The 17,929-nt window shown below is 39.0% G+C and overlaps 2 protein-coding genes across 3 annotated transcripts in view; both read left to right on the forward strand.

Annotated features, from left to right (window-relative positions):
- LOC108684106 (vacuolar protein sorting-associated protein 13D) overlaps nt 1-15,678 on the forward strand; it is a 17,354-nt gene extending 1,676 nt beyond the window's left edge. The window contains exons 5-25 of the mRNA XM_018188203.1: nt 85-281; nt 378-539; nt 617-854; nt 944-7,791; nt 8,152-8,311; nt 8,377-8,605; nt 8,674-8,917; nt 9,029-9,397; nt 9,600-9,788; nt 9,861-10,184; nt 10,292-10,484; nt 10,557-10,739; nt 10,834-11,064; nt 11,516-11,542; nt 11,929-12,089; nt 12,341-12,955; nt 13,056-13,238; nt 13,317-13,688; nt 13,774-13,886; nt 13,994-14,426; nt 14,541-15,678. Coding sequence (XP_018043692.1) covers nt 85-281; nt 378-539; nt 617-854; nt 944-7,791; nt 8,152-8,311; nt 8,377-8,605; nt 8,674-8,917; nt 9,029-9,397; nt 9,600-9,788; nt 9,861-10,184; nt 10,292-10,484; nt 10,557-10,739; nt 10,834-11,064; nt 11,516-11,542; nt 11,929-12,089; nt 12,341-12,955; nt 13,056-13,238; nt 13,317-13,688; nt 13,774-13,886; nt 13,994-14,426; nt 14,541-14,642 — 11,573 coding nt within the window. The 3' untranslated portion in view covers nt 14,643-15,678. The remainder of the gene's footprint in view (nt 1-84; nt 282-377; nt 540-616; nt 855-943; nt 7,792-8,151; nt 8,312-8,376; nt 8,606-8,673; nt 8,918-9,028; nt 9,398-9,599; nt 9,789-9,860; nt 10,185-10,291; nt 10,485-10,556; nt 10,740-10,833; nt 11,065-11,515; nt 11,543-11,928; nt 12,090-12,340; nt 12,956-13,055; nt 13,239-13,316; nt 13,689-13,773; nt 13,887-13,993; nt 14,427-14,540) is intronic.
- A 203-nt stretch (nt 15,679-15,881) lies between these two features.
- Nucleotides 15,882-17,929, forward strand: part of LOC108695048 (tumor protein p63-regulated gene 1-like protein) — a 3,816-nt gene continuing 1,768 nt past the window's right edge. The window contains exons 1-6 of one of the 2 annotated variants that reach the window (XM_018204782.1): nt 15,882-16,095; nt 16,198-16,405; nt 16,493-16,669; nt 16,893-17,000; nt 17,295-17,428; nt 17,547-17,772. In XM_018204782.1, coding sequence (XP_018060271.1) covers nt 16,020-16,095; nt 16,198-16,405; nt 16,493-16,669; nt 16,893-17,000; nt 17,295-17,428; nt 17,547-17,737 — 894 coding nt within the window. In that variant the 5' untranslated portion in view covers nt 15,882-16,019 and the 3' untranslated portion in view covers nt 17,738-17,772. The remainder of the gene's footprint in view (nt 16,096-16,197; nt 16,406-16,492; nt 16,670-16,892; nt 17,001-17,294; nt 17,429-17,546; nt 17,773-17,929) is intronic. The other variant, XM_018204783.1, reaches the window with a different exon arrangement.

A 17,929-nucleotide genomic window follows, 5' to 3' on the forward strand; every position in this document is an offset into this window, starting at 1 on the left:
GTCTGTATGAATATAATGTGAACAAAAATTTATTTGTTAAATATCGATATTTATTACATTCTTAATAAAACTTTTTGTATGTAGATAATGGCATTGCATTTGGTATTACAATTGGAGCATTAACTACTCAAAGTTGTGATGCTAGTTGGATACCCTGTTCCACATCTTGGAATCTTACGGATGCGTCGTTTAAGTTAATGGAACTTGATAGTCTTTCGGTTTATTGGAATCATGTGAAAAAAGATCAACTTTTTGGTGGTCTTAATCTAGGCGCTCTAGCTGTAAGATATGAGAAAGCTCAGTGAGCATGATAACGTCTTAATCACACATTCATACACCTATATTTTATAACAATATTTTGTAATCTTGATTTTTAGATCGCCATGAGTAAAAATAAGATTCATCGGCATATTTTATCACCTGTGAACGCAAGAGCGCACATTAAGAGGGATCGAACTGAACGTCCATTGAGGTCTATTAATAAACCGCGTATCGTAGTAGATTTGCTCTTGGATGAAGTACCATTATCTATAACAGATGTGTGTTTTACAGATAACTGTAATAGGTTTACAATTAAATATTGATTCATGCAATATAATTTGAATTATTTTTTTAGCTTCAATATGAAGAGATGGTGAAGTGTATCAAAGAGCTTGATCGTATAGATCGTCGTAAACAACAGTGGCGTTGTAGGCCAGTAGTTCCTGTTAAAACAGCTTGCAAGGAATGGTGGAAATACGCCGCCAGGTGTCATCTTGGCAGAGATGCATTCAAATCGAAACCGTCTTGGAAAAATGTACTTCTTAGAGCTAGGGAAAACATTTGTTACGTTCAAGCATACGCTAAATTGTTAGGTACAAATGAATATTTTTTAATAACTTCTATAAATTTTTACAATATTCTTGAAACGATGAAAATTTTCTTTCAAATATTTTTTTGCTAGGCACGCCTACCTCGATCTTACCTCCAGAAATTAAAATGTTGAAGGAAAAGGTCGAAAATGAGCGAAATTTTGATGAGCTTCGGATATTGAGAGAACTGGCTATGGAGAAAGTGAGACCTGCAAAGTCATCACAAGAATTTAATATGAATGTGCCACAAGGACGTGGTATGCTCGAGCAATGGTTTCCACAGTGGTGGGGTTGGTATTCAAAGACACCTCACAGCAGCAATGGAACGCAAAACGGAAGTAGCTCGACTACTTTCGACGGGGAATTGTTAGATGTTTTAGCGGACACTATGAACGATGATACTCTTCTACGTCGCGACACAGTGTTCGGACAGTTTAATTTCGCTCTGGTGCAAGGCGCGGTATCGTTGTGTACTGAGAAAGACGAAAGCAATGGTAGAAAAACTGTGATAGAACTGAAATTCGAAAGAGTGAATTTGAGCTATGAGTCACGACCCAGATCCGGGTCGCACAAGTTTTCAATTAGTTTGGGCGCATTATACCTGCATGATTTTCTCACAGAGAGTTCCACATTTCCTATTTTGATGCAACCTCAAGTCGCATCCAATGGCATGTCTTCGCGCATTCGCAATTCTTCGGAAAAACTAACGAAGACGCCGCGTCATTTATTTGAATTGATTTACGAGAAAAGACCGCTGCATATTAATGTAGATCATTTATTGCATGTGTACTCGCAATCCTTAGATATTGTGTATAATCCAATCGTGATATATTGGTTGATAGATTTTATGTGTAAGCCGCATCGATCGGCATCATCCAATCAGCGATTCCAGGCGATGAAACGTCGCACGAGAAGGCAGTTGATCAAGAATTGGGAACAAATTTTGGACGGCGATTTTGTGTATCGTTCGTCTTGGGATCTACAGTTTAAGATCTCTGCACCACAAATCTTATTGGTGGAGAGCTTCGTCGATTCCAATGCGGCTGTGGTGATGGTCGATTTTGGCAAATTACATTTATCGAATGATGCAAATCTGAATCAGGTTATATTGAAAACAGAATCAACTAATAGTGATGACGAAGATGAAAGATTTGAGACACCTTGCTCCACTCCGCCCGGAAGTCAAGAGAACGGCTCTTTACATGATTTCCAAGGTCTGTCTGAGACGGAGTTGCACAAAAAATTGTATGATCAGTACTCTATCGATCTGGTAGATCTGCAGATTTTAGTAGGTAAGACAAAGGACAATTGGAAGCACGTTCGTACGAGAAGTATGTCGAGCTTGCACTTTCTCGAACGTTTCAATATATCGTTGCAAATTGAACGACGTGTCTTTACTACTTCAGATCCTAATTTTCCATCAGTCACGGTATCTGGTAATCTACCGAGACTGGTAGTGCATGTAAATGAGCAAAAGGTGGGCGCAATACGCTTAATTTATAATTTACTGTCGAGCTTCTCCAATTCTGCCGGCATCCCGCAAACAGAAGCCGTTATAGAACCGAAGAGTCCTAGAAAGGAGGAAAATCTGGATCGTTCCTTGAGCCATGCGGTAATGGTGCAATTTATCATCGATCAGATGGCCTTTGAACTGCAATCGAGAGGTCGCAGTGTAGCAGAGCTGCAAGTGTCCGGCGTTCGGGCAGCCCTCAGTAAACGAATGGCAGATCTGAGTGTTTCGCTTTCCGTACATGGTCTTCTCTTGGTCGACGCTCTTCAAGAATTCGGACCCGATTTCGAACTACTGGTGGCCAGCCACAAGCATGTCGGCATGGACAGCGTTTCCGGTAGATTAAGGGATTCAGAACCGACTTCACCTGTCTCGCCAGAATCACCTGAATCACCAGATTCCACGAGACCACCACGGTTAACATCACCGGTCGCCTTAACCAATGCCTTGTCTACTTTGGTGACCAAAACTAAGACCTTGCATTCGCCTAAAAATAATTCATCAATTTGTCTGGAAAAATTGGACTCAGAAGCGCTGATTGTCATGGAATTGACGCTGGTAGATGACCCTACGGAAAATTTGAGAATGGCAAATATACAGTTCAATAATTTGGATATTATTGCTAATCAAGAGACGATAGTGGAATTGCTAGGTTTCTTTCGAAGAATCTTGCCATTGCAAAAATCACGATCAGCCTATATTGCGAGCCAAGACAATTCATTGTCAAGTCAAAGTACAGAAGTAAAATCAATGTCAACGAGAACCGAGATCACCTTTGACTTCCATCGCTTGAATGTATTACTTTTGCGCGCGGTCATGCAAGACAATCACTTAGTGGGACAAAAAATTGCCACAGCGACAATGTCTGATGCGCGCATACAAGCGACTTTAGCCGCGAATACGTCAATCTCAGGTTCTCTCGGTGGAGTACAAGTTCTTGATCAAACGCCAACTGGGAAGACTCATCAACGGATAATCAGCGTAGGTAGAGATCCTTTAGCGGATCCACCACATCATCCGCTTGAGCACTTCAGTAATCTGTCTGATCAGCCAGAGGCATTCAGATTTGTGGCCAATCGCAACACCAGGCAAGCCGACGAGGAAGACTGTGTGGAAATCGATCTCGATCTCACGATACGCGTGGCAAGCGTCTGGTACACTCACGCGCCGCATTTGATATCTGAATTACGTTCGTGTGCCGATGAATTCAAGCAATACTTAAGCAACTTTGCACGCCAAATTAGCGCAGCAGCCACTGATATGGCAATTGGTCTGGTAAATGCCGACGATTGGACTATTCCTCCGCGTAAACGATTGCCGAGCGTTTCGGTTGATCTAGATAACGCAAATGCGTTATCGCTTAGATTAGACGTACTTTTAGAAAGCCCGGTACTCGTAATACCACGTTCCTCACATAGTAGACAAGTATTCGTTGCTCATCTCGGTACGATGTCACTGCGACATGAACCTCATTTGGGATCCATGGCGAAGCACAAAGTCACACTAGAAGTGCGCGACATGAATCTGTATTCTCTTGAAGTATCTGCCAACCAAAGTATTGGCCAGTCTCAAAATAATCTGCCGAGAGCCGAGGAGATGTACTCATGTAAGGAGTTGGGCAAACCAATATTGCATGACACAACGCTGAAGATCCTGGTGGAAAAGCAAAACACCTTAACACAAAGTATGAGTTTCCTACTCGACAACGGCGACTTTACGAACAACAGTCCAATTGTGCAGGTCCACGGCGCTGTGATAACGCCGTTGAAAGTATCGTTGTCACGTGGTCAATACGAGCAATTACTCGATACCACTCACCGATTGTTCTCCATGCCTGCTGTGACTGCCACAGCCGCAGTGTCAGAATACGATGATTTTGATGGAGTATCCGACTACTCAGAGAAGCTCGATCTCTGTGTGAAGGTCTCGTTCGAACTGCCGATCCTCAGCGTGGAACTGAAGCAGGCGCATTCGGAGCAGCCGCTGGTGGAATTGTCAATGCGTGACTTTGTTGTCAAGTATGACAAATTACATCGAAACGAGTCCAGTGTTCAGGTCGCACTGCGGTCCCTTTTGATGGAAGATCTTCTGTGTCCGGTCGGCTCGCGGCATCGTTACATGATGCAATCGTCGGCTCCTGCACGCGCGAAACTGCCTACCGGCGTTTCCAAATCGTGTCCAGATCTTGTGTTTCTGCGACAATACAAGAACGCCTTCGGACGTGGTAGTCTGCCGGATCGATTGGAAACCTACACTCTGTACGACGCGATTCCGGCGCATTGGCACAGGAAACCGGCGATCTCGGCAGCCGATACACCAAACACGCCACCTCCATCCCCAGGCGGCATCACCAGTGAAGAAAACTTAGTGCTAATGAGCATCACCATGACGCGTCCCGAAGAGAACGGCTGTAGAAAGATCACACTGGAAGATCGATTTCATCGCAAAATGGTAACCGTGGACTTCAATTGTCTGGACTTGGTGATAAGCGTAGAGTCATGGATGGTAGTGTTTGACTTCTTTGGGATTGCAGGCCTGTCTGGGGCGACGAGTGACGAAGTCGCCGCGCATCGTGCCACACCGGACAGTGATAGCACCGGCGTGAACAAGGTAGACGATAATTTACCAGAGAGATCAGAAACAGAGATAGAAGTAAGATCGTTGACGCTAGTGCTGACGCAGCAGGAGCGTGAAATAGCTAAGGCCAATGTGTCCAACGCTAACATGCATATTCTTAAGACGGTTGATGGAAAGACCAAGGTATCAGGATCTTTAGGTTCAATGTCATTGTTGGATTTAACGCCGCACGGTCGATTCTACCGCGAAAGATTTCTGTCGTCTGGCAGGAAGGCACTAAATTTCCAGTACTCGAGCTATGCCGACTGTGAGGATCGACCTCATGATGCACGGCTCAAGCTAGAAATGTCTGCCGTGCATTACGTTCACACTCAAAGATTCGTAGCGGAGTTACAGGCTTTCTTCAGTCATTTCTCACAATTGTGGAGCATCATGCGAAATCTGCGGGCCGGTGTTGGTGCTGTAATAGATATGAATAAGCGTGACACGCGATTGTCGTTGCAATTGCACGCTGGTGCGCCGGTAATATTGTTACCAGTGAGTTCTAGGTCCGACGAACTGATCCTATTGGATCTGGGAGAGCTCACAGCACACAATAGGTTTGACACTTCATTAGTTATCCCGGATTGTTTACTAGATGTGATGCTGCTCGAGTTGGTCAATATGGATGTATATGCGGCGAGGCGACTCAAATGTGATTCGACCCTAAATGAGGACACGGATACATTGATGGTGGGTGGCTTTCTCATTAAGAAGATGGGCCCTTCGTTGCTCACAGAAAAATGTCATCTGAAATTACGCGTCGAACGGAATCTTGACACTTACATCAGCCGCGATATACCCGATCTTAGCGTGCATGGTATATTGTCGACGATGGATTGTGCCTTAGATCCGGAACAGTATATGCTGATTCGCGGCCTTCTATCGTACAACATCGGTGAGAATTTGGACGATCTGCGCCTCCTTGTACAAGATTTGAATCACACGGTGGAATACGCGATTTCGACTGTAGATCGTGTAAAGACATGGACCCGATCCTGCATAATTCTCGAGCTGGTAAACGTGACAGTGAAACTGCATCCTAGTCACAACATTGCGGCGCTTGCATGCATCAATTTTATCAAGTCCCGACTGACTTTGGACTCGCTGAGCGACGGTTCACAGGACATTGATCTGGTGTCGCAGGAGATCTTAATCACGGACACGCGTTTTCAGAACGAGCCGGTAGATCGACAGTGCAACGTGTTTACGCGAATTCTACAGCCATTGAGAGATACAGCCGACACCGAGGCCGGGCAGGACCGTGTTCAGGCGGAGGTGCATCATCGGAAACGTAAGGCTTACTCGGCTACTACTATTCTGTTGCATAGCATGCGATTAACCGCTATCCTAGACTGGTGGCAGGCCGTACGAGATTTCTTATTGCTGAACTCTCCGGAACCGGATCCTATATCTGGCTCCATGCACGTGTCAATTGTCAATCAAGAAACCGAAATCATCGACACCGTTGTGACCGCCGTACCATTTGAACTGAAAGTTAACATCACAGATTCCGAGCTCGTTATTGTTGAGGATACTGCGATTCTCGACACCAATGCTGTGATTCTCAAAACAACTGCCGTCTTATCGTATCGTTCGACGCCGCAGGAAGGCGAGAAACCGCTTTCATGCAATCTTTCGCATTGCGAGCTATTTTCATGTATCCTGGGTCTGGAAAACGAGACTGCTCTATCAATTATCGATCCAGTCGGAGCGAGTTTGGATCTGACTCAAGAAAAATGCTTGGAGATTCAACTGCAACCATTATGCGTGAGATTGAGCTATCACGACGTGACCATGTTCTCTAGAATGTTAAGTTCTCTACCCAAACAGACCTTATGGGCAAAGCAGAGATCGAGTGAAGCGGTGATGGAGAGCAGCCAGATGATGGACAGCCCGGTGTTAAAGCTCATCTCATTAGGCTTTGCAGAAGCCGATTGCAGAATCGCATTGGACCATTGTGACGGTCAGTTAGATGATGCCGCTCTGTGGCTGACACAGAATGCGGTGCCAACAAGTGCCGTCGCAGCGAGCGACGATTCGATTTTTCGAGCTGTAGAACTACAGGTGTCCTGCATGCGAATCTGTATCATCGATGATTGTCGTGATGCGGATGTGCCGCTTCTGGAAATCACTTTGGCGGATTTTAATATGCGAAAGCTGAGCCAATATCCTGGCTTACTGTCTGCCACTATTGGCGTAGACTATTATAATCGAGGATTGAGTGGTTGGGAACCATTTATTGAATCTTGGAGAGCGAACATTGAATGGGAACAGATATTTACCAGTTCGTTTGATCCAAGGAGACTACACGTATCCATTAATTCCTATGATTCTGTGAACGTTAATGTCACGTTGACGTTGGTTGAACTTGTGCAACTAGTCAAACACAACTGGACGCAGGATTATTATCTATCTAATGGAAACACGATTGTCAGCAAATCAGTAACGAGGGGACAAATATATCGACGTCGGTCACCTTTTATACCTTTCGCCCTGAAAAATGATACTGGCTGTCGACTTTGGTTTAAAACATTTATCGCTACTGCGGACGAGACGACAGATGTTAGTAAATCATCATCTCAAGCGAAGAATAATCTTGACAAGGACGATACATGGATAGAGGTGATTCCGGGAGATACCACGCCATTTACTTTCGAAGAGAGAGGTAAGCTGAGGCATCATGCAACACATATTGTCAGAAGACACCAGATTGCGGTTCTGGTCGAGGGATGGAAACCGGTGGATCCTGTGACCGTAGATCGCGTTGGTATTTACTTTCGACACGCGAATGCTGACGTTACCGGATTTCAGGTAAAGTATTATTATTATTTTACTCCCATTTCATATTCTTTACATTTAGACTAAAACGAGCAGCATTATATGTATTTATCATCCTGTAGTTTTTGTATAGCTTTCTTTGCTGTTTATATTATATATATTTTATTATTTATATCATTTTATTATTTTTTATATAATTTTATTTAAAAATTTTAATTATTTTTTTAAATCTCATATTATCTCATATTATCTCTTTTTTTATTATATGCTCTCGTATATATTTTTAATTGCTCAAAAAGAATTCAATTTGAAGCATTATACTAGTATTATAAATATTATTGTAGTAATAATAATAATACTAGTAATAGTAATAACAATAATGTTCATTTTCAGCCAATCATATCGAAAACTAGAGTTGTATTTGCTGTGGAACTTGAAGGATCTGCCAGGAAGTTAGTTACTATTAGATCAGCTCTTCAGGTGTCCAACAAGTTAGCTCATCCGATTGAGATTAAAATGGAAAAATCATTAAACACGTTAAACCAACTTGGATGTTAGTTTTTTATCTTTCACAATTTTTGATAACAATTAGCAAATCTATCAATTGCATCTTTTTAGATTTGCCATTGACATCAGTTAGCACTGGAAGAATTTTGCAAGTGCCAGCGCAATCGGTGATGTCTGTGCCTTTAACGCACACCGGAGTACAAATGTGTTTCAAACCGTTCATCTCGAACTATTTGTTCCAATACTGCATGGAATCAGTGAACTGGACAATAGTTAAGAAGCCATTAGAGGTAATGGAGAACTACGTCACTTGCCGGACTAATCAGAACAATATATTCAGGTAAATAAAAGAAACTTTTCTCTTAATGAAACTAGCTTGATGAAACATGATATTTTTTGTTGTCATAGGATGTGTGTGGCTGTCAGACGAAATAATTATCCTCCTGACGGTATGCAAGTGTTGCCGGCACACACGATCACGGTAATGGCACCTATAACATTAACGAACTTGCTGCCATATGAATTAATATATGAAGCAGGTGTAGAAGGCGGTAGAATCACGCCTGGCTGCAGCGCGGATTTACATTGCGCAAATTTGAACGAACAATTGGAAATTATGATTCAATTGGATGGTTATCCAGGATGCGGAATGGTAAGTATGACAATTAATAACTGTAGTTTTACTATATCGAATTTTATTCTTCTTCCGATATTAGTAAGTAATACGATAGATAATAATCAAATACAATTACATACATTTTAGATAATATTACCACCAAACAGCTCTTCTTATACTGCTCGTCTCAAATTATTGGATTCTTCGAGCAGAATGCTTTACCTGCAGGCAACTGTGGCCGTGGAAAAAGGTGCAGCCATGCAAATCAACATCACCGCACCTTATTGGATAATAAACAAGACCGGCTTGCCATTGGTGTTCAGACAAGAGGGAGTCGGAATCGAGGCTGCAGGACAATTCGAGGAGCATGAGAGGGCGAGGATGGTAGCACCGTTGCTATTCTCATTCAGTGATGAAGAAGCCAGTAGAACTTTGTCGGTCAGGATCGGGACGGAAGTTCACCCTCATGGAGTACCACAGTGGTCTCAACATTTTCACTTGCAGCCTGGAATTCACGTAAGTATATCTCTGTAAAATTTTTATTTCGATTTTTATTATAACAACTTCAATATTTTATGAATAAAATATTAAATTATACATATCATGCTTTTGATGTTTTATTTTTTGATAATTAGATAACTATTATTTTCGGATACAAAAGTAAATTCATAAAACTTGTTAGTATTTTAATCATTCTAACGATGACTATGTTGTACAGGTTCATCGCTTGAGAATCAGTTTACGCGATGGCAGACCTGATATAGTCTACTTGATTAGCGTAGCCACTCGCACAGCAAGAGGAAGATACAGAGCCACTACAGTGATTACATTATCACCGAGATATCAATTGCATAATAAGTCATCTTATACATTGGAGCTGGCACAGAAATGTTTTACGACGACTGTCGTAAGTTTATTACAATTAATTACGATGATGACAAAAAATGATAAGTTGTTCTTAATGTAATATTGATTTTAGTCCAATCCGGATGCTCAGGCAACATATATAACGACTATGCCCGACTGTCACATGCCCTTTCATTGGCCACGACTGGACAAAGATTTATTACTCTGCGTCAGGATCACCAACGTTCGAGATTGTATGTGGTCAGGCGGTATCAGATTGGATGATAATTACTCATTGACTATTAATGTCAGAGACACAACAGGGAAGATGCATTTTTTACGAGTAGATGTAGTGCTGCAGGAAACTACCTTCTTTATTGTATTCACTGATGCCGATACTATGCCACCACCTATAAGAGTAGACAATTTCTCGGAGGTTCCTTTGCAGGTTAATCAGGTATATCTATATCATTTGAGATCCATATATAAATTATGATATTAATATTTATATCAGGTTGCTATTATTTTTATGGCTAATTTTTATTTGCAACTCTGTATTTATAGATCGGAGTTCCTGACAGCCTACGGTGGACCGTGAGACCCCATTCATCGGTACCATATGCCTTAGATGAACCAATAAAAACTGCCGGTTTAGTGCTGACAGCACCTGGAGATGTGACAGCTTCTTATGATTTAAATAAATTGGGAGAGGGTAGAGGACTGACTTACGAAAACTTTATTTATATTGCATTCACAGGTACTATATTTTAAATAGATAAAATAAGAACTAAAATATACATAAATACTGATTTTACTTTTATCATGATAGGTACTTTCAAAACTGATTCCGATCTTGGAACAAGCGAAAACAATTTAGATCCCTTAGATGTAGAAACTCAGAGACTGGTCTTAGAAGCTGGTTCTGGTGGTTGGGTTGTCCTTCGGAGAAAACAGTATGGTGATAGAGCGCAGCTTTGGAGAATGACCGGAGATGGACAATTGCAACATGAAGGTAATATAAGAATATCAATGTAATTATTTTCAACATAATTTGTACAAAAAGATGATAATATACTTTATTTTCACATATAAAATTTTAATAACAGGTTCCAGTCCACCAAGAGACAAACATTCTAAAGCTTCGGATACGATATTTGTTTTGGACATAGCAGGCACCGCACCGCAACCATTTACTTATTGCGCTCTCGCCTTAAGGAAGCCGGATCCTAGGCGACGATCGACGCAGACCTGGCGATTCACTGACGACGGACGTCTATGCTGCGCACATAAGAATATGTGTGTTCAGTCAAAAGATGGCTTTATGGGACTATACGAAGGTTGAGACGTTGTTTTCATTTGCACGTTAATTATTAAATTGACAAAGATGTTCGCGAAAGTTGTGAATTTTTTTTTATCACACGCTTTATTATCAAATATATTTTCTGTTATTTTGTGTTGCTTTGAATTAGTTTAACGTATCCCTTATTTGCAAGTTAATTATCATTTTTGTGTGATGTATATTTAATGCTTCTGCCTGTAAATGCGAAGCATAAAATAGTAAGTTGAGCGTACGGTATCGTTGAAATTGACAAAATAATTTGAACATTTAATGAGAAGAACATTGATGACAGATACGCGACATTTATTTTATAATATTATATTTTACATTCTATAATTTTGTCTGCCAATTATCTAAATCGTTGTTAGGAGTCCTCAATTTTTTAATCATTATTCCTTTCTCGCTGTTTACGACTAGAGAGAGACCTAAATTGATCATAAATGTTGCAGGCGGCAGTGTCGCCCGTTGGCAAATGTGTACGTATAGTTTCAAAGTACACATTAAAATTGGCTGTTTCCTTATCCTGAGCCCATAAGTATTATAATAAGCTATAATATATATCTCTGCTTGTTTTGCCCCTTTTTTTTCTTTTTTTCTTGCATATTTTTCCAGGAACGTCAAAGCGCGATATAAAGAAGAAGAAATCTTTTTCTATACAGTCTTTTAAGAGAGAGAAAAAATTTGTTTTCCGAATAAAATTTTTATAAATAAAAATAAAGTTGCTAAATAACTTATGAGATTAGTCAATCACGGCGTTATCGTACTCTGGCGTATAGTGCTTCTGCATTCGCAAATTTTTTTAATCGTACAATTTTATCGTGAATATTTGCATGCACAGTAAAAGAAACGTTGTTATTTTTAGGGAGTGAAGCTGTATTAGGTCCTCAAATACATGGCAATCCACCATCGATCGAGCAACGTGTGGGTAGACAAAAGTTGCGACCGGGTTCTGGATTCTTGTCGGTCAGAGTGACCACTGACGGCCCGACTCGCGTTCTGCAAGTTTTGGATATCAAGGAGAGGGTGTGTCAGCTTTACAGTTTGTCAGCTTTAAAGTTTATATTATTTTTATTTGTAGTTATTTTATTAAATTATTCTGAACATTATTATTATTAGGTGTGGGAAAAGTTCGTGGCGTTTTTCCTGTTAGATGGCATTTAAAAAACGCCACGAACTTTTTCTCACATCTAATAATAATGCAAAAAGTAAATCCTTGATGACACTAAGAATAAAGAATGTTCAAGTTAATTAATGCAAATCTTTTTGCGTTTTAGAAGAAAACATTTGCTTTACTCGAAGAACGCGATTGGTCACACATCGCTGTAAGTCATCGGCCTACTCAGATCAATGCCGATATTAAAAAATCAGATTCTAGCGAATTAAATCTGGAGCTAAACTTGCCGGCCGGTCTCGGATTGTCTATCGTATCGCAAAGGCCACTAGAAGAGCTGTTATTCGCACGGCTGGCTGAAATCTCCTTTGATCTTGTGCGGACCCCATTGAATACCACATTGGATCTGAGTGTCGCTGATGTTCAAATTGACAATCAACTATTCGAAGCACAGTGTACCTCGGTTTTATTCGTGACACGATCATCTCGTACAGAGGATGAGCATCGACCTACTCTTCATTTGGCGATGGAGAAGTTACAATCAAAGAATCAGAATGCCGAGATTTATAAACATGTTGTAGTGAGCGTTAAACCTTTGTGCGTACACTTAGAAGAAAAATTTATCCTGAAACTGGCAGCTTTCCTCGGAATTGGCAAATCAGAGTTGGAAGTACCTGTTGACGAGAACGATTTCAAAGCACAAAGATTTATTTCCGAGGTATCTGCTGCACATTCTAAGAGATATTACTTTGGCGCTCTGAAACTTGTTCCCAATCAAGTAAATATCGATATAGTAGATAATTATTTTTTTCTTTCACATGAATATTACCAATGCACTATTTATTCACCTGGATATATATGAATTATTCTTTCTTTAGGTAAAACTTAGTGTGCTCACTACAACGAAATTGCCACATCATTTGCAAGCTGTAAAGAGGAAATTAGGATTGACTCTAATTAACTTTGAGAATGCCACTATCGAATTAGAACCATTTGTCAAGAAACATCCTTTCGAGAGTAGTCAATTCCTAATACATTCCATCGTAAAGCATTACAAAGATGTACGATTATTATAGATTGTAATATATACTCTTTTCGCTTGTCTATTGATTTAGCAAATAAATGCCATAACATTTTAGGAATTAAAATGGCAAGCTGCAGTTATTCTGGGTTCCGTGGATTTCTTAGGAAACCCTCTTGGATTTATGAATGATGTCACAGAAGGTGTTTCTGGCCTTATTTACGAAGGCAGCGTGAAAAGTCTAGTGAAGAACGTCACGCACGGTATTTCGAATTCGGCAGCAAAAGTGACGGAATCTCTGTCAGATGGTTTAGGGAGAGTGATTATGGATGAAAGACACGAAGAGGCCAGACAGAGGATCCGGGCTAACACTACGGGCAGTAGTGATCACTTGGTAGCCGGCTTAAAGGGTTTCGGTTTTGGTCTACTTGGTGGTGTCACCAGTATATTCAAACAAACATACGATGGAGCAACCAGCGAGGGTTTTCCAGTAAATATTTTAAAATAAATCTGATTCTTTGAATAAATATTATTTGTAGAATTTAAATAAAGCTAATGGCTAAGTAAAATTTTAGGGTTTCTTCGCGGGTTTTGGAAGAGGAGTAGTAGGTACAATAACGAAACCCGTCGTTGGTGTCTTAGATTTGGCAACGGAGACAGCTAGTGCTGTGCGAGAGACAAGTAGAAGGTAATAAATTATATGATGATTCTATTATGTTGTATTCATATTTATGTTTCTCTGCATTGTGAATATCTCTTCATGTTTGAATTATTCTGATCAATTCTTTTTCATAGCGCTCACCGTGCAATACCAAAACGCGATCGACCACCGCGTGTCGTCAGTGGTTCTACCGGATTGCTACCGCCGTACAATCGTCAGCAGGCCGAGGGTCAGGAGTTCCTGTACAGCATTAATAATCGCGACTATTCCGAGCTTTTCGTTGCTTACGAGTGTTTGTGCAGCGGTTCGGAGAATCTTAAAGTGTTGGTGTCCAATGAGAGAATACGCGTTATTTCTGGTGGCACGAAAGCGGTGGTGACCCAAGTAAGTTTGGCGGATCTTCTCTGTTGTCAGCCGATGCAGAAGATTCAAAGCAACAACGTCACTCTGCATTACATAGAGTTGATATCCAGATTTGATTCGTCAGCCGCAGTCAATCTAGATGGATTGGCCGAATTGTTGAGACGGCCAAAGGTGCGCTGTGATAACGAAGAGGTGACAAAGCGGGTAAGTTATAAATGAAGTACAATTTTAAACTAATATAAATATTTCTCTTTCTTTTCATTGCGATTGAACAAGGATCTCAATATATTACCATTTATTAACTTATTTTCTTCGTAGGTATCGCAACAAATCAATTACGCCAAGGGGATGCACGAGGAACGAAGTTTGACGTTGTCATCATCAGATAATATGTTAGACGACGTACAACATTATAAGTAATCGACTAGAGTTGCGAGTAGGGTTCGATCTTATTTCTGACGTTTCCCGGACATACTCTCTAGTCAAATTTTTAACTGTATCGCGTAGAATGCACGAGAATCTGTAATGCCTTAGTTACGACGCTTAATGTTAAGTTTATAAGAAGACTGATATGAATTTTCGTAAAAGTAACTGTTTGCTACAAGGCATAAAAATCATTCGAGTGTAATCAAATTCTAATTTTGCGTCTTGCAATTGTGGTACAGATGGCATAGAAATTTTTGATACGGATTGATAAAATGTAAAAATGTAAAATAATCATAGAATCAATTTTTTTAATAATGTACATATATACCGTGTACATATGCCGTGTTTATAATGCGCGTGCAGGATATTCCAGAATCACCGTTCTCGATGAAGCTGTTTCAACAGTAAATCTTTAATAAAAGGGAAATTTTTTATTTCTGTAATAAAGCTATGTATTTTATTATGCTCCTAGTTTTAATTGCTTGTAATTAGATCGGTGCATCGATTTCAAAGATAGATTTTTCTGCTATTTTTGGCGTCTATAACTAGGATGCAGTGATTTTGGGATGCGTTGTATCTATGTACATATATGTATTAAAATTAATGAATTGTGGATTATTTATTCACGACGGGATGACCTACTTAACGCAATACTTAGAACCAAAGCTTTTAACATACATAGTGTACATTTAGTACAAGTATCATAGCACGTGTTCAATCTTTTTTTTTATATACATATATATTTTTAACACAGTTTTTAGATTTTTTTTTGTGTTTTAATTATTCGTACGTTTTATTTTACAGTATCTCAAATGTGCTATTTTGTACAGAACAATCCCTTGTGTATGTACAAACACAGAATGTAACAAAATTGTATGTAAATTCTGTACAAATAGATTTAAGTCAGCTATATTTAAGTACTTTTGTAAAGCTGGCGTACGAAATGCGAAATAATATGTTTGTAATATATATCAGGTTGATACTTGTTAAGCAAATTAATAAATGTTACAAGTATGACAATGAGTTGGGATACGAAAGGGCTTTTACATTCTGTATTCCAAAATACTATAATTATTATAAAACAAATTAAAATAATGACAGAGAAATTCATTTTTGGATTCCATATAAAAAAAAGTAAATTCTGAGGTATACTACAAATATAATAATTACTTTGATATCGAAACTTCAGCTTCTCGCCGCGTGAGGTCACTGAAATCAAATGTCATCCTCGGAATTCGGATTCGATCGAATGCGTTTATGTGGAACTTTGGAAAGTCGTACCTCAGATCGTCATTACATGCTCATATTATTGTAATTTTTTGACTCCGATAAATGTAACGAGAATCTTTCGTTGACGAATAGCCTGGAGATATGGAAGAAACATGTTTGGAGGAGGGACCTGCGGTAAATTTCGAAAGAGCCACCCTAGAAATCGCTAATACCGACCGTGAGTTTCGTCATCAATTTTTCTACTCTTAATTTTTGATTCTACAATAGAATAGGCGATAAGGTAAATTCGTAGTTAAGTCTACTATTTCTCTGATTTCAGCTGTTAGATCATCGACGGAGAATGCGGACAACATATCGAATCAAAATTCGGCCTCGAGATATGTGTGTAACGTGCCATTCAAGCATATAGATGTTCATACATTTTTCACTGACAGGAACGAAGTCGTGGAAAGAGCGATAAGCGATTGTACTGAGAAATTGATAAAGCAAAACGATGACGAACTTGTCGGAAGTTGGCTTCTGACGGAGTATGTATTATCTATGTAAATCGAGTTCTTTGTTATGTTCTTTGTTACTATAAGTTTGCATTGACAGAAAAATTTATTTGTTTCAAGGATAAGTCTATGGGATACGGAAAAGGAAAGACTTGTACTATTATCGACAAAAGCTCTTTATTCTATAAAATACGATTTTATTTCTTTAAAGATACTTGACTTTAATCGAGTACCCATATTGCTGTTTGATACAATAGTTACGGGAGATATAATTTATCCATCTTCGTCTCTTGCACCGTAAGTATTTTGATGTAAAAAATTTGTATAAAGAGCTTATGAAGTAAACAAGTTTACAATCTCTAGCTTAAATGATATTTTTAATATCCTCTTTTCCATTGAAATTTATAACGAGAAATACACACAACAAAAAATATAAATATATGTTTCATCTGAGATGAAGATTATAGCTTTTGTGTTCTTGTCTGGTGCATGTCATTCATATTGATCTAATATATTCTAGACGATTAAATGGATTAGCGGAAGGTGTGTCGTCTGTAATTCATTGTGCAGTACGTCAGGAATGGTCATCTATTGCAGGTTGCTCCAATCTTACTCAATTTGAGCCTAGGTATATATAGCTTCGTTGTCTATTAGCACTCATTTCTCACTTTTGTTACATCAATTGTCTTTTATATATTCATTTTTACCGCCTTTTTATTGTATCATGTCTATGTTAACAAATATTTGTTTTATATGCTTTCTATGTATTTACATTATGTGTAATCTTTATGAAACTGTTGATTTTATACTTTATGTTGCAAAAGCTAAAATATCGTTAAAAAATTTAATATACACGTAAAAAATTAAAGTATTTTATGTATATGTATTGAAGTGTGTGGAAAAAAGATTTTTAATTTTTCAGAAAGCGTCATATGTCGGGAATAAGACTTATGTGGAACAGAGGACAACCCTTGCCTCTTATAAAAAAGTGGAATCCGTTTGCAAGAAATATACCGTGGCTTACATATGCTAGTCATCCATTGTTCTGGTATAAAGGTAAATGTTAAAATTCAATATAAATAAAGAGATTATAAGTGATATTGCTGTATAAAGATGCTTTATAATATGTTCTGTTATTAACAAAAATTATGACACTAACAAGATATCATTTTAGATGGAACCGAGATCGTTAAAACGAGATTCGACATAGAAGTCTTCAATACTACGCTCAAAAGTTTACTACCTCGTGAAAGCAACGTTGTTAATATGCCGATTATTATAGAGAATTATTGCAGTCTTGGTGCCTTAGTGCACAATAGAAACGGCTTAGGTTTCTTTAAAGTGCGTGGCAAAATCAGTTTCTAATTTTGCTGATCTCATAGAATTGCAAACGTTGCAAGGTATTTCTTTGAGCTTGATACTTTTCATCTCTTTTAGAATTTTTTTCCTGCTACATCACACATGTGGTTTTAATTTTTTGTACAGTATTATTATAGATTTAATATATTGCAACATGATCTACAATAAATATATATACATATATACATATATATATAT

The sequence above is a fragment of the Atta colombica genome, unplaced genomic scaffold (genome assembly GCF_001594045.1).
Source record: "Atta colombica isolate Treedump-2 unplaced genomic scaffold, Acol1.0 scaffold126, whole genome shotgun sequence".
Classification (NCBI taxonomy): domain Eukaryota; kingdom Metazoa; phylum Arthropoda; class Insecta; order Hymenoptera; family Formicidae; genus Atta; species Atta colombica.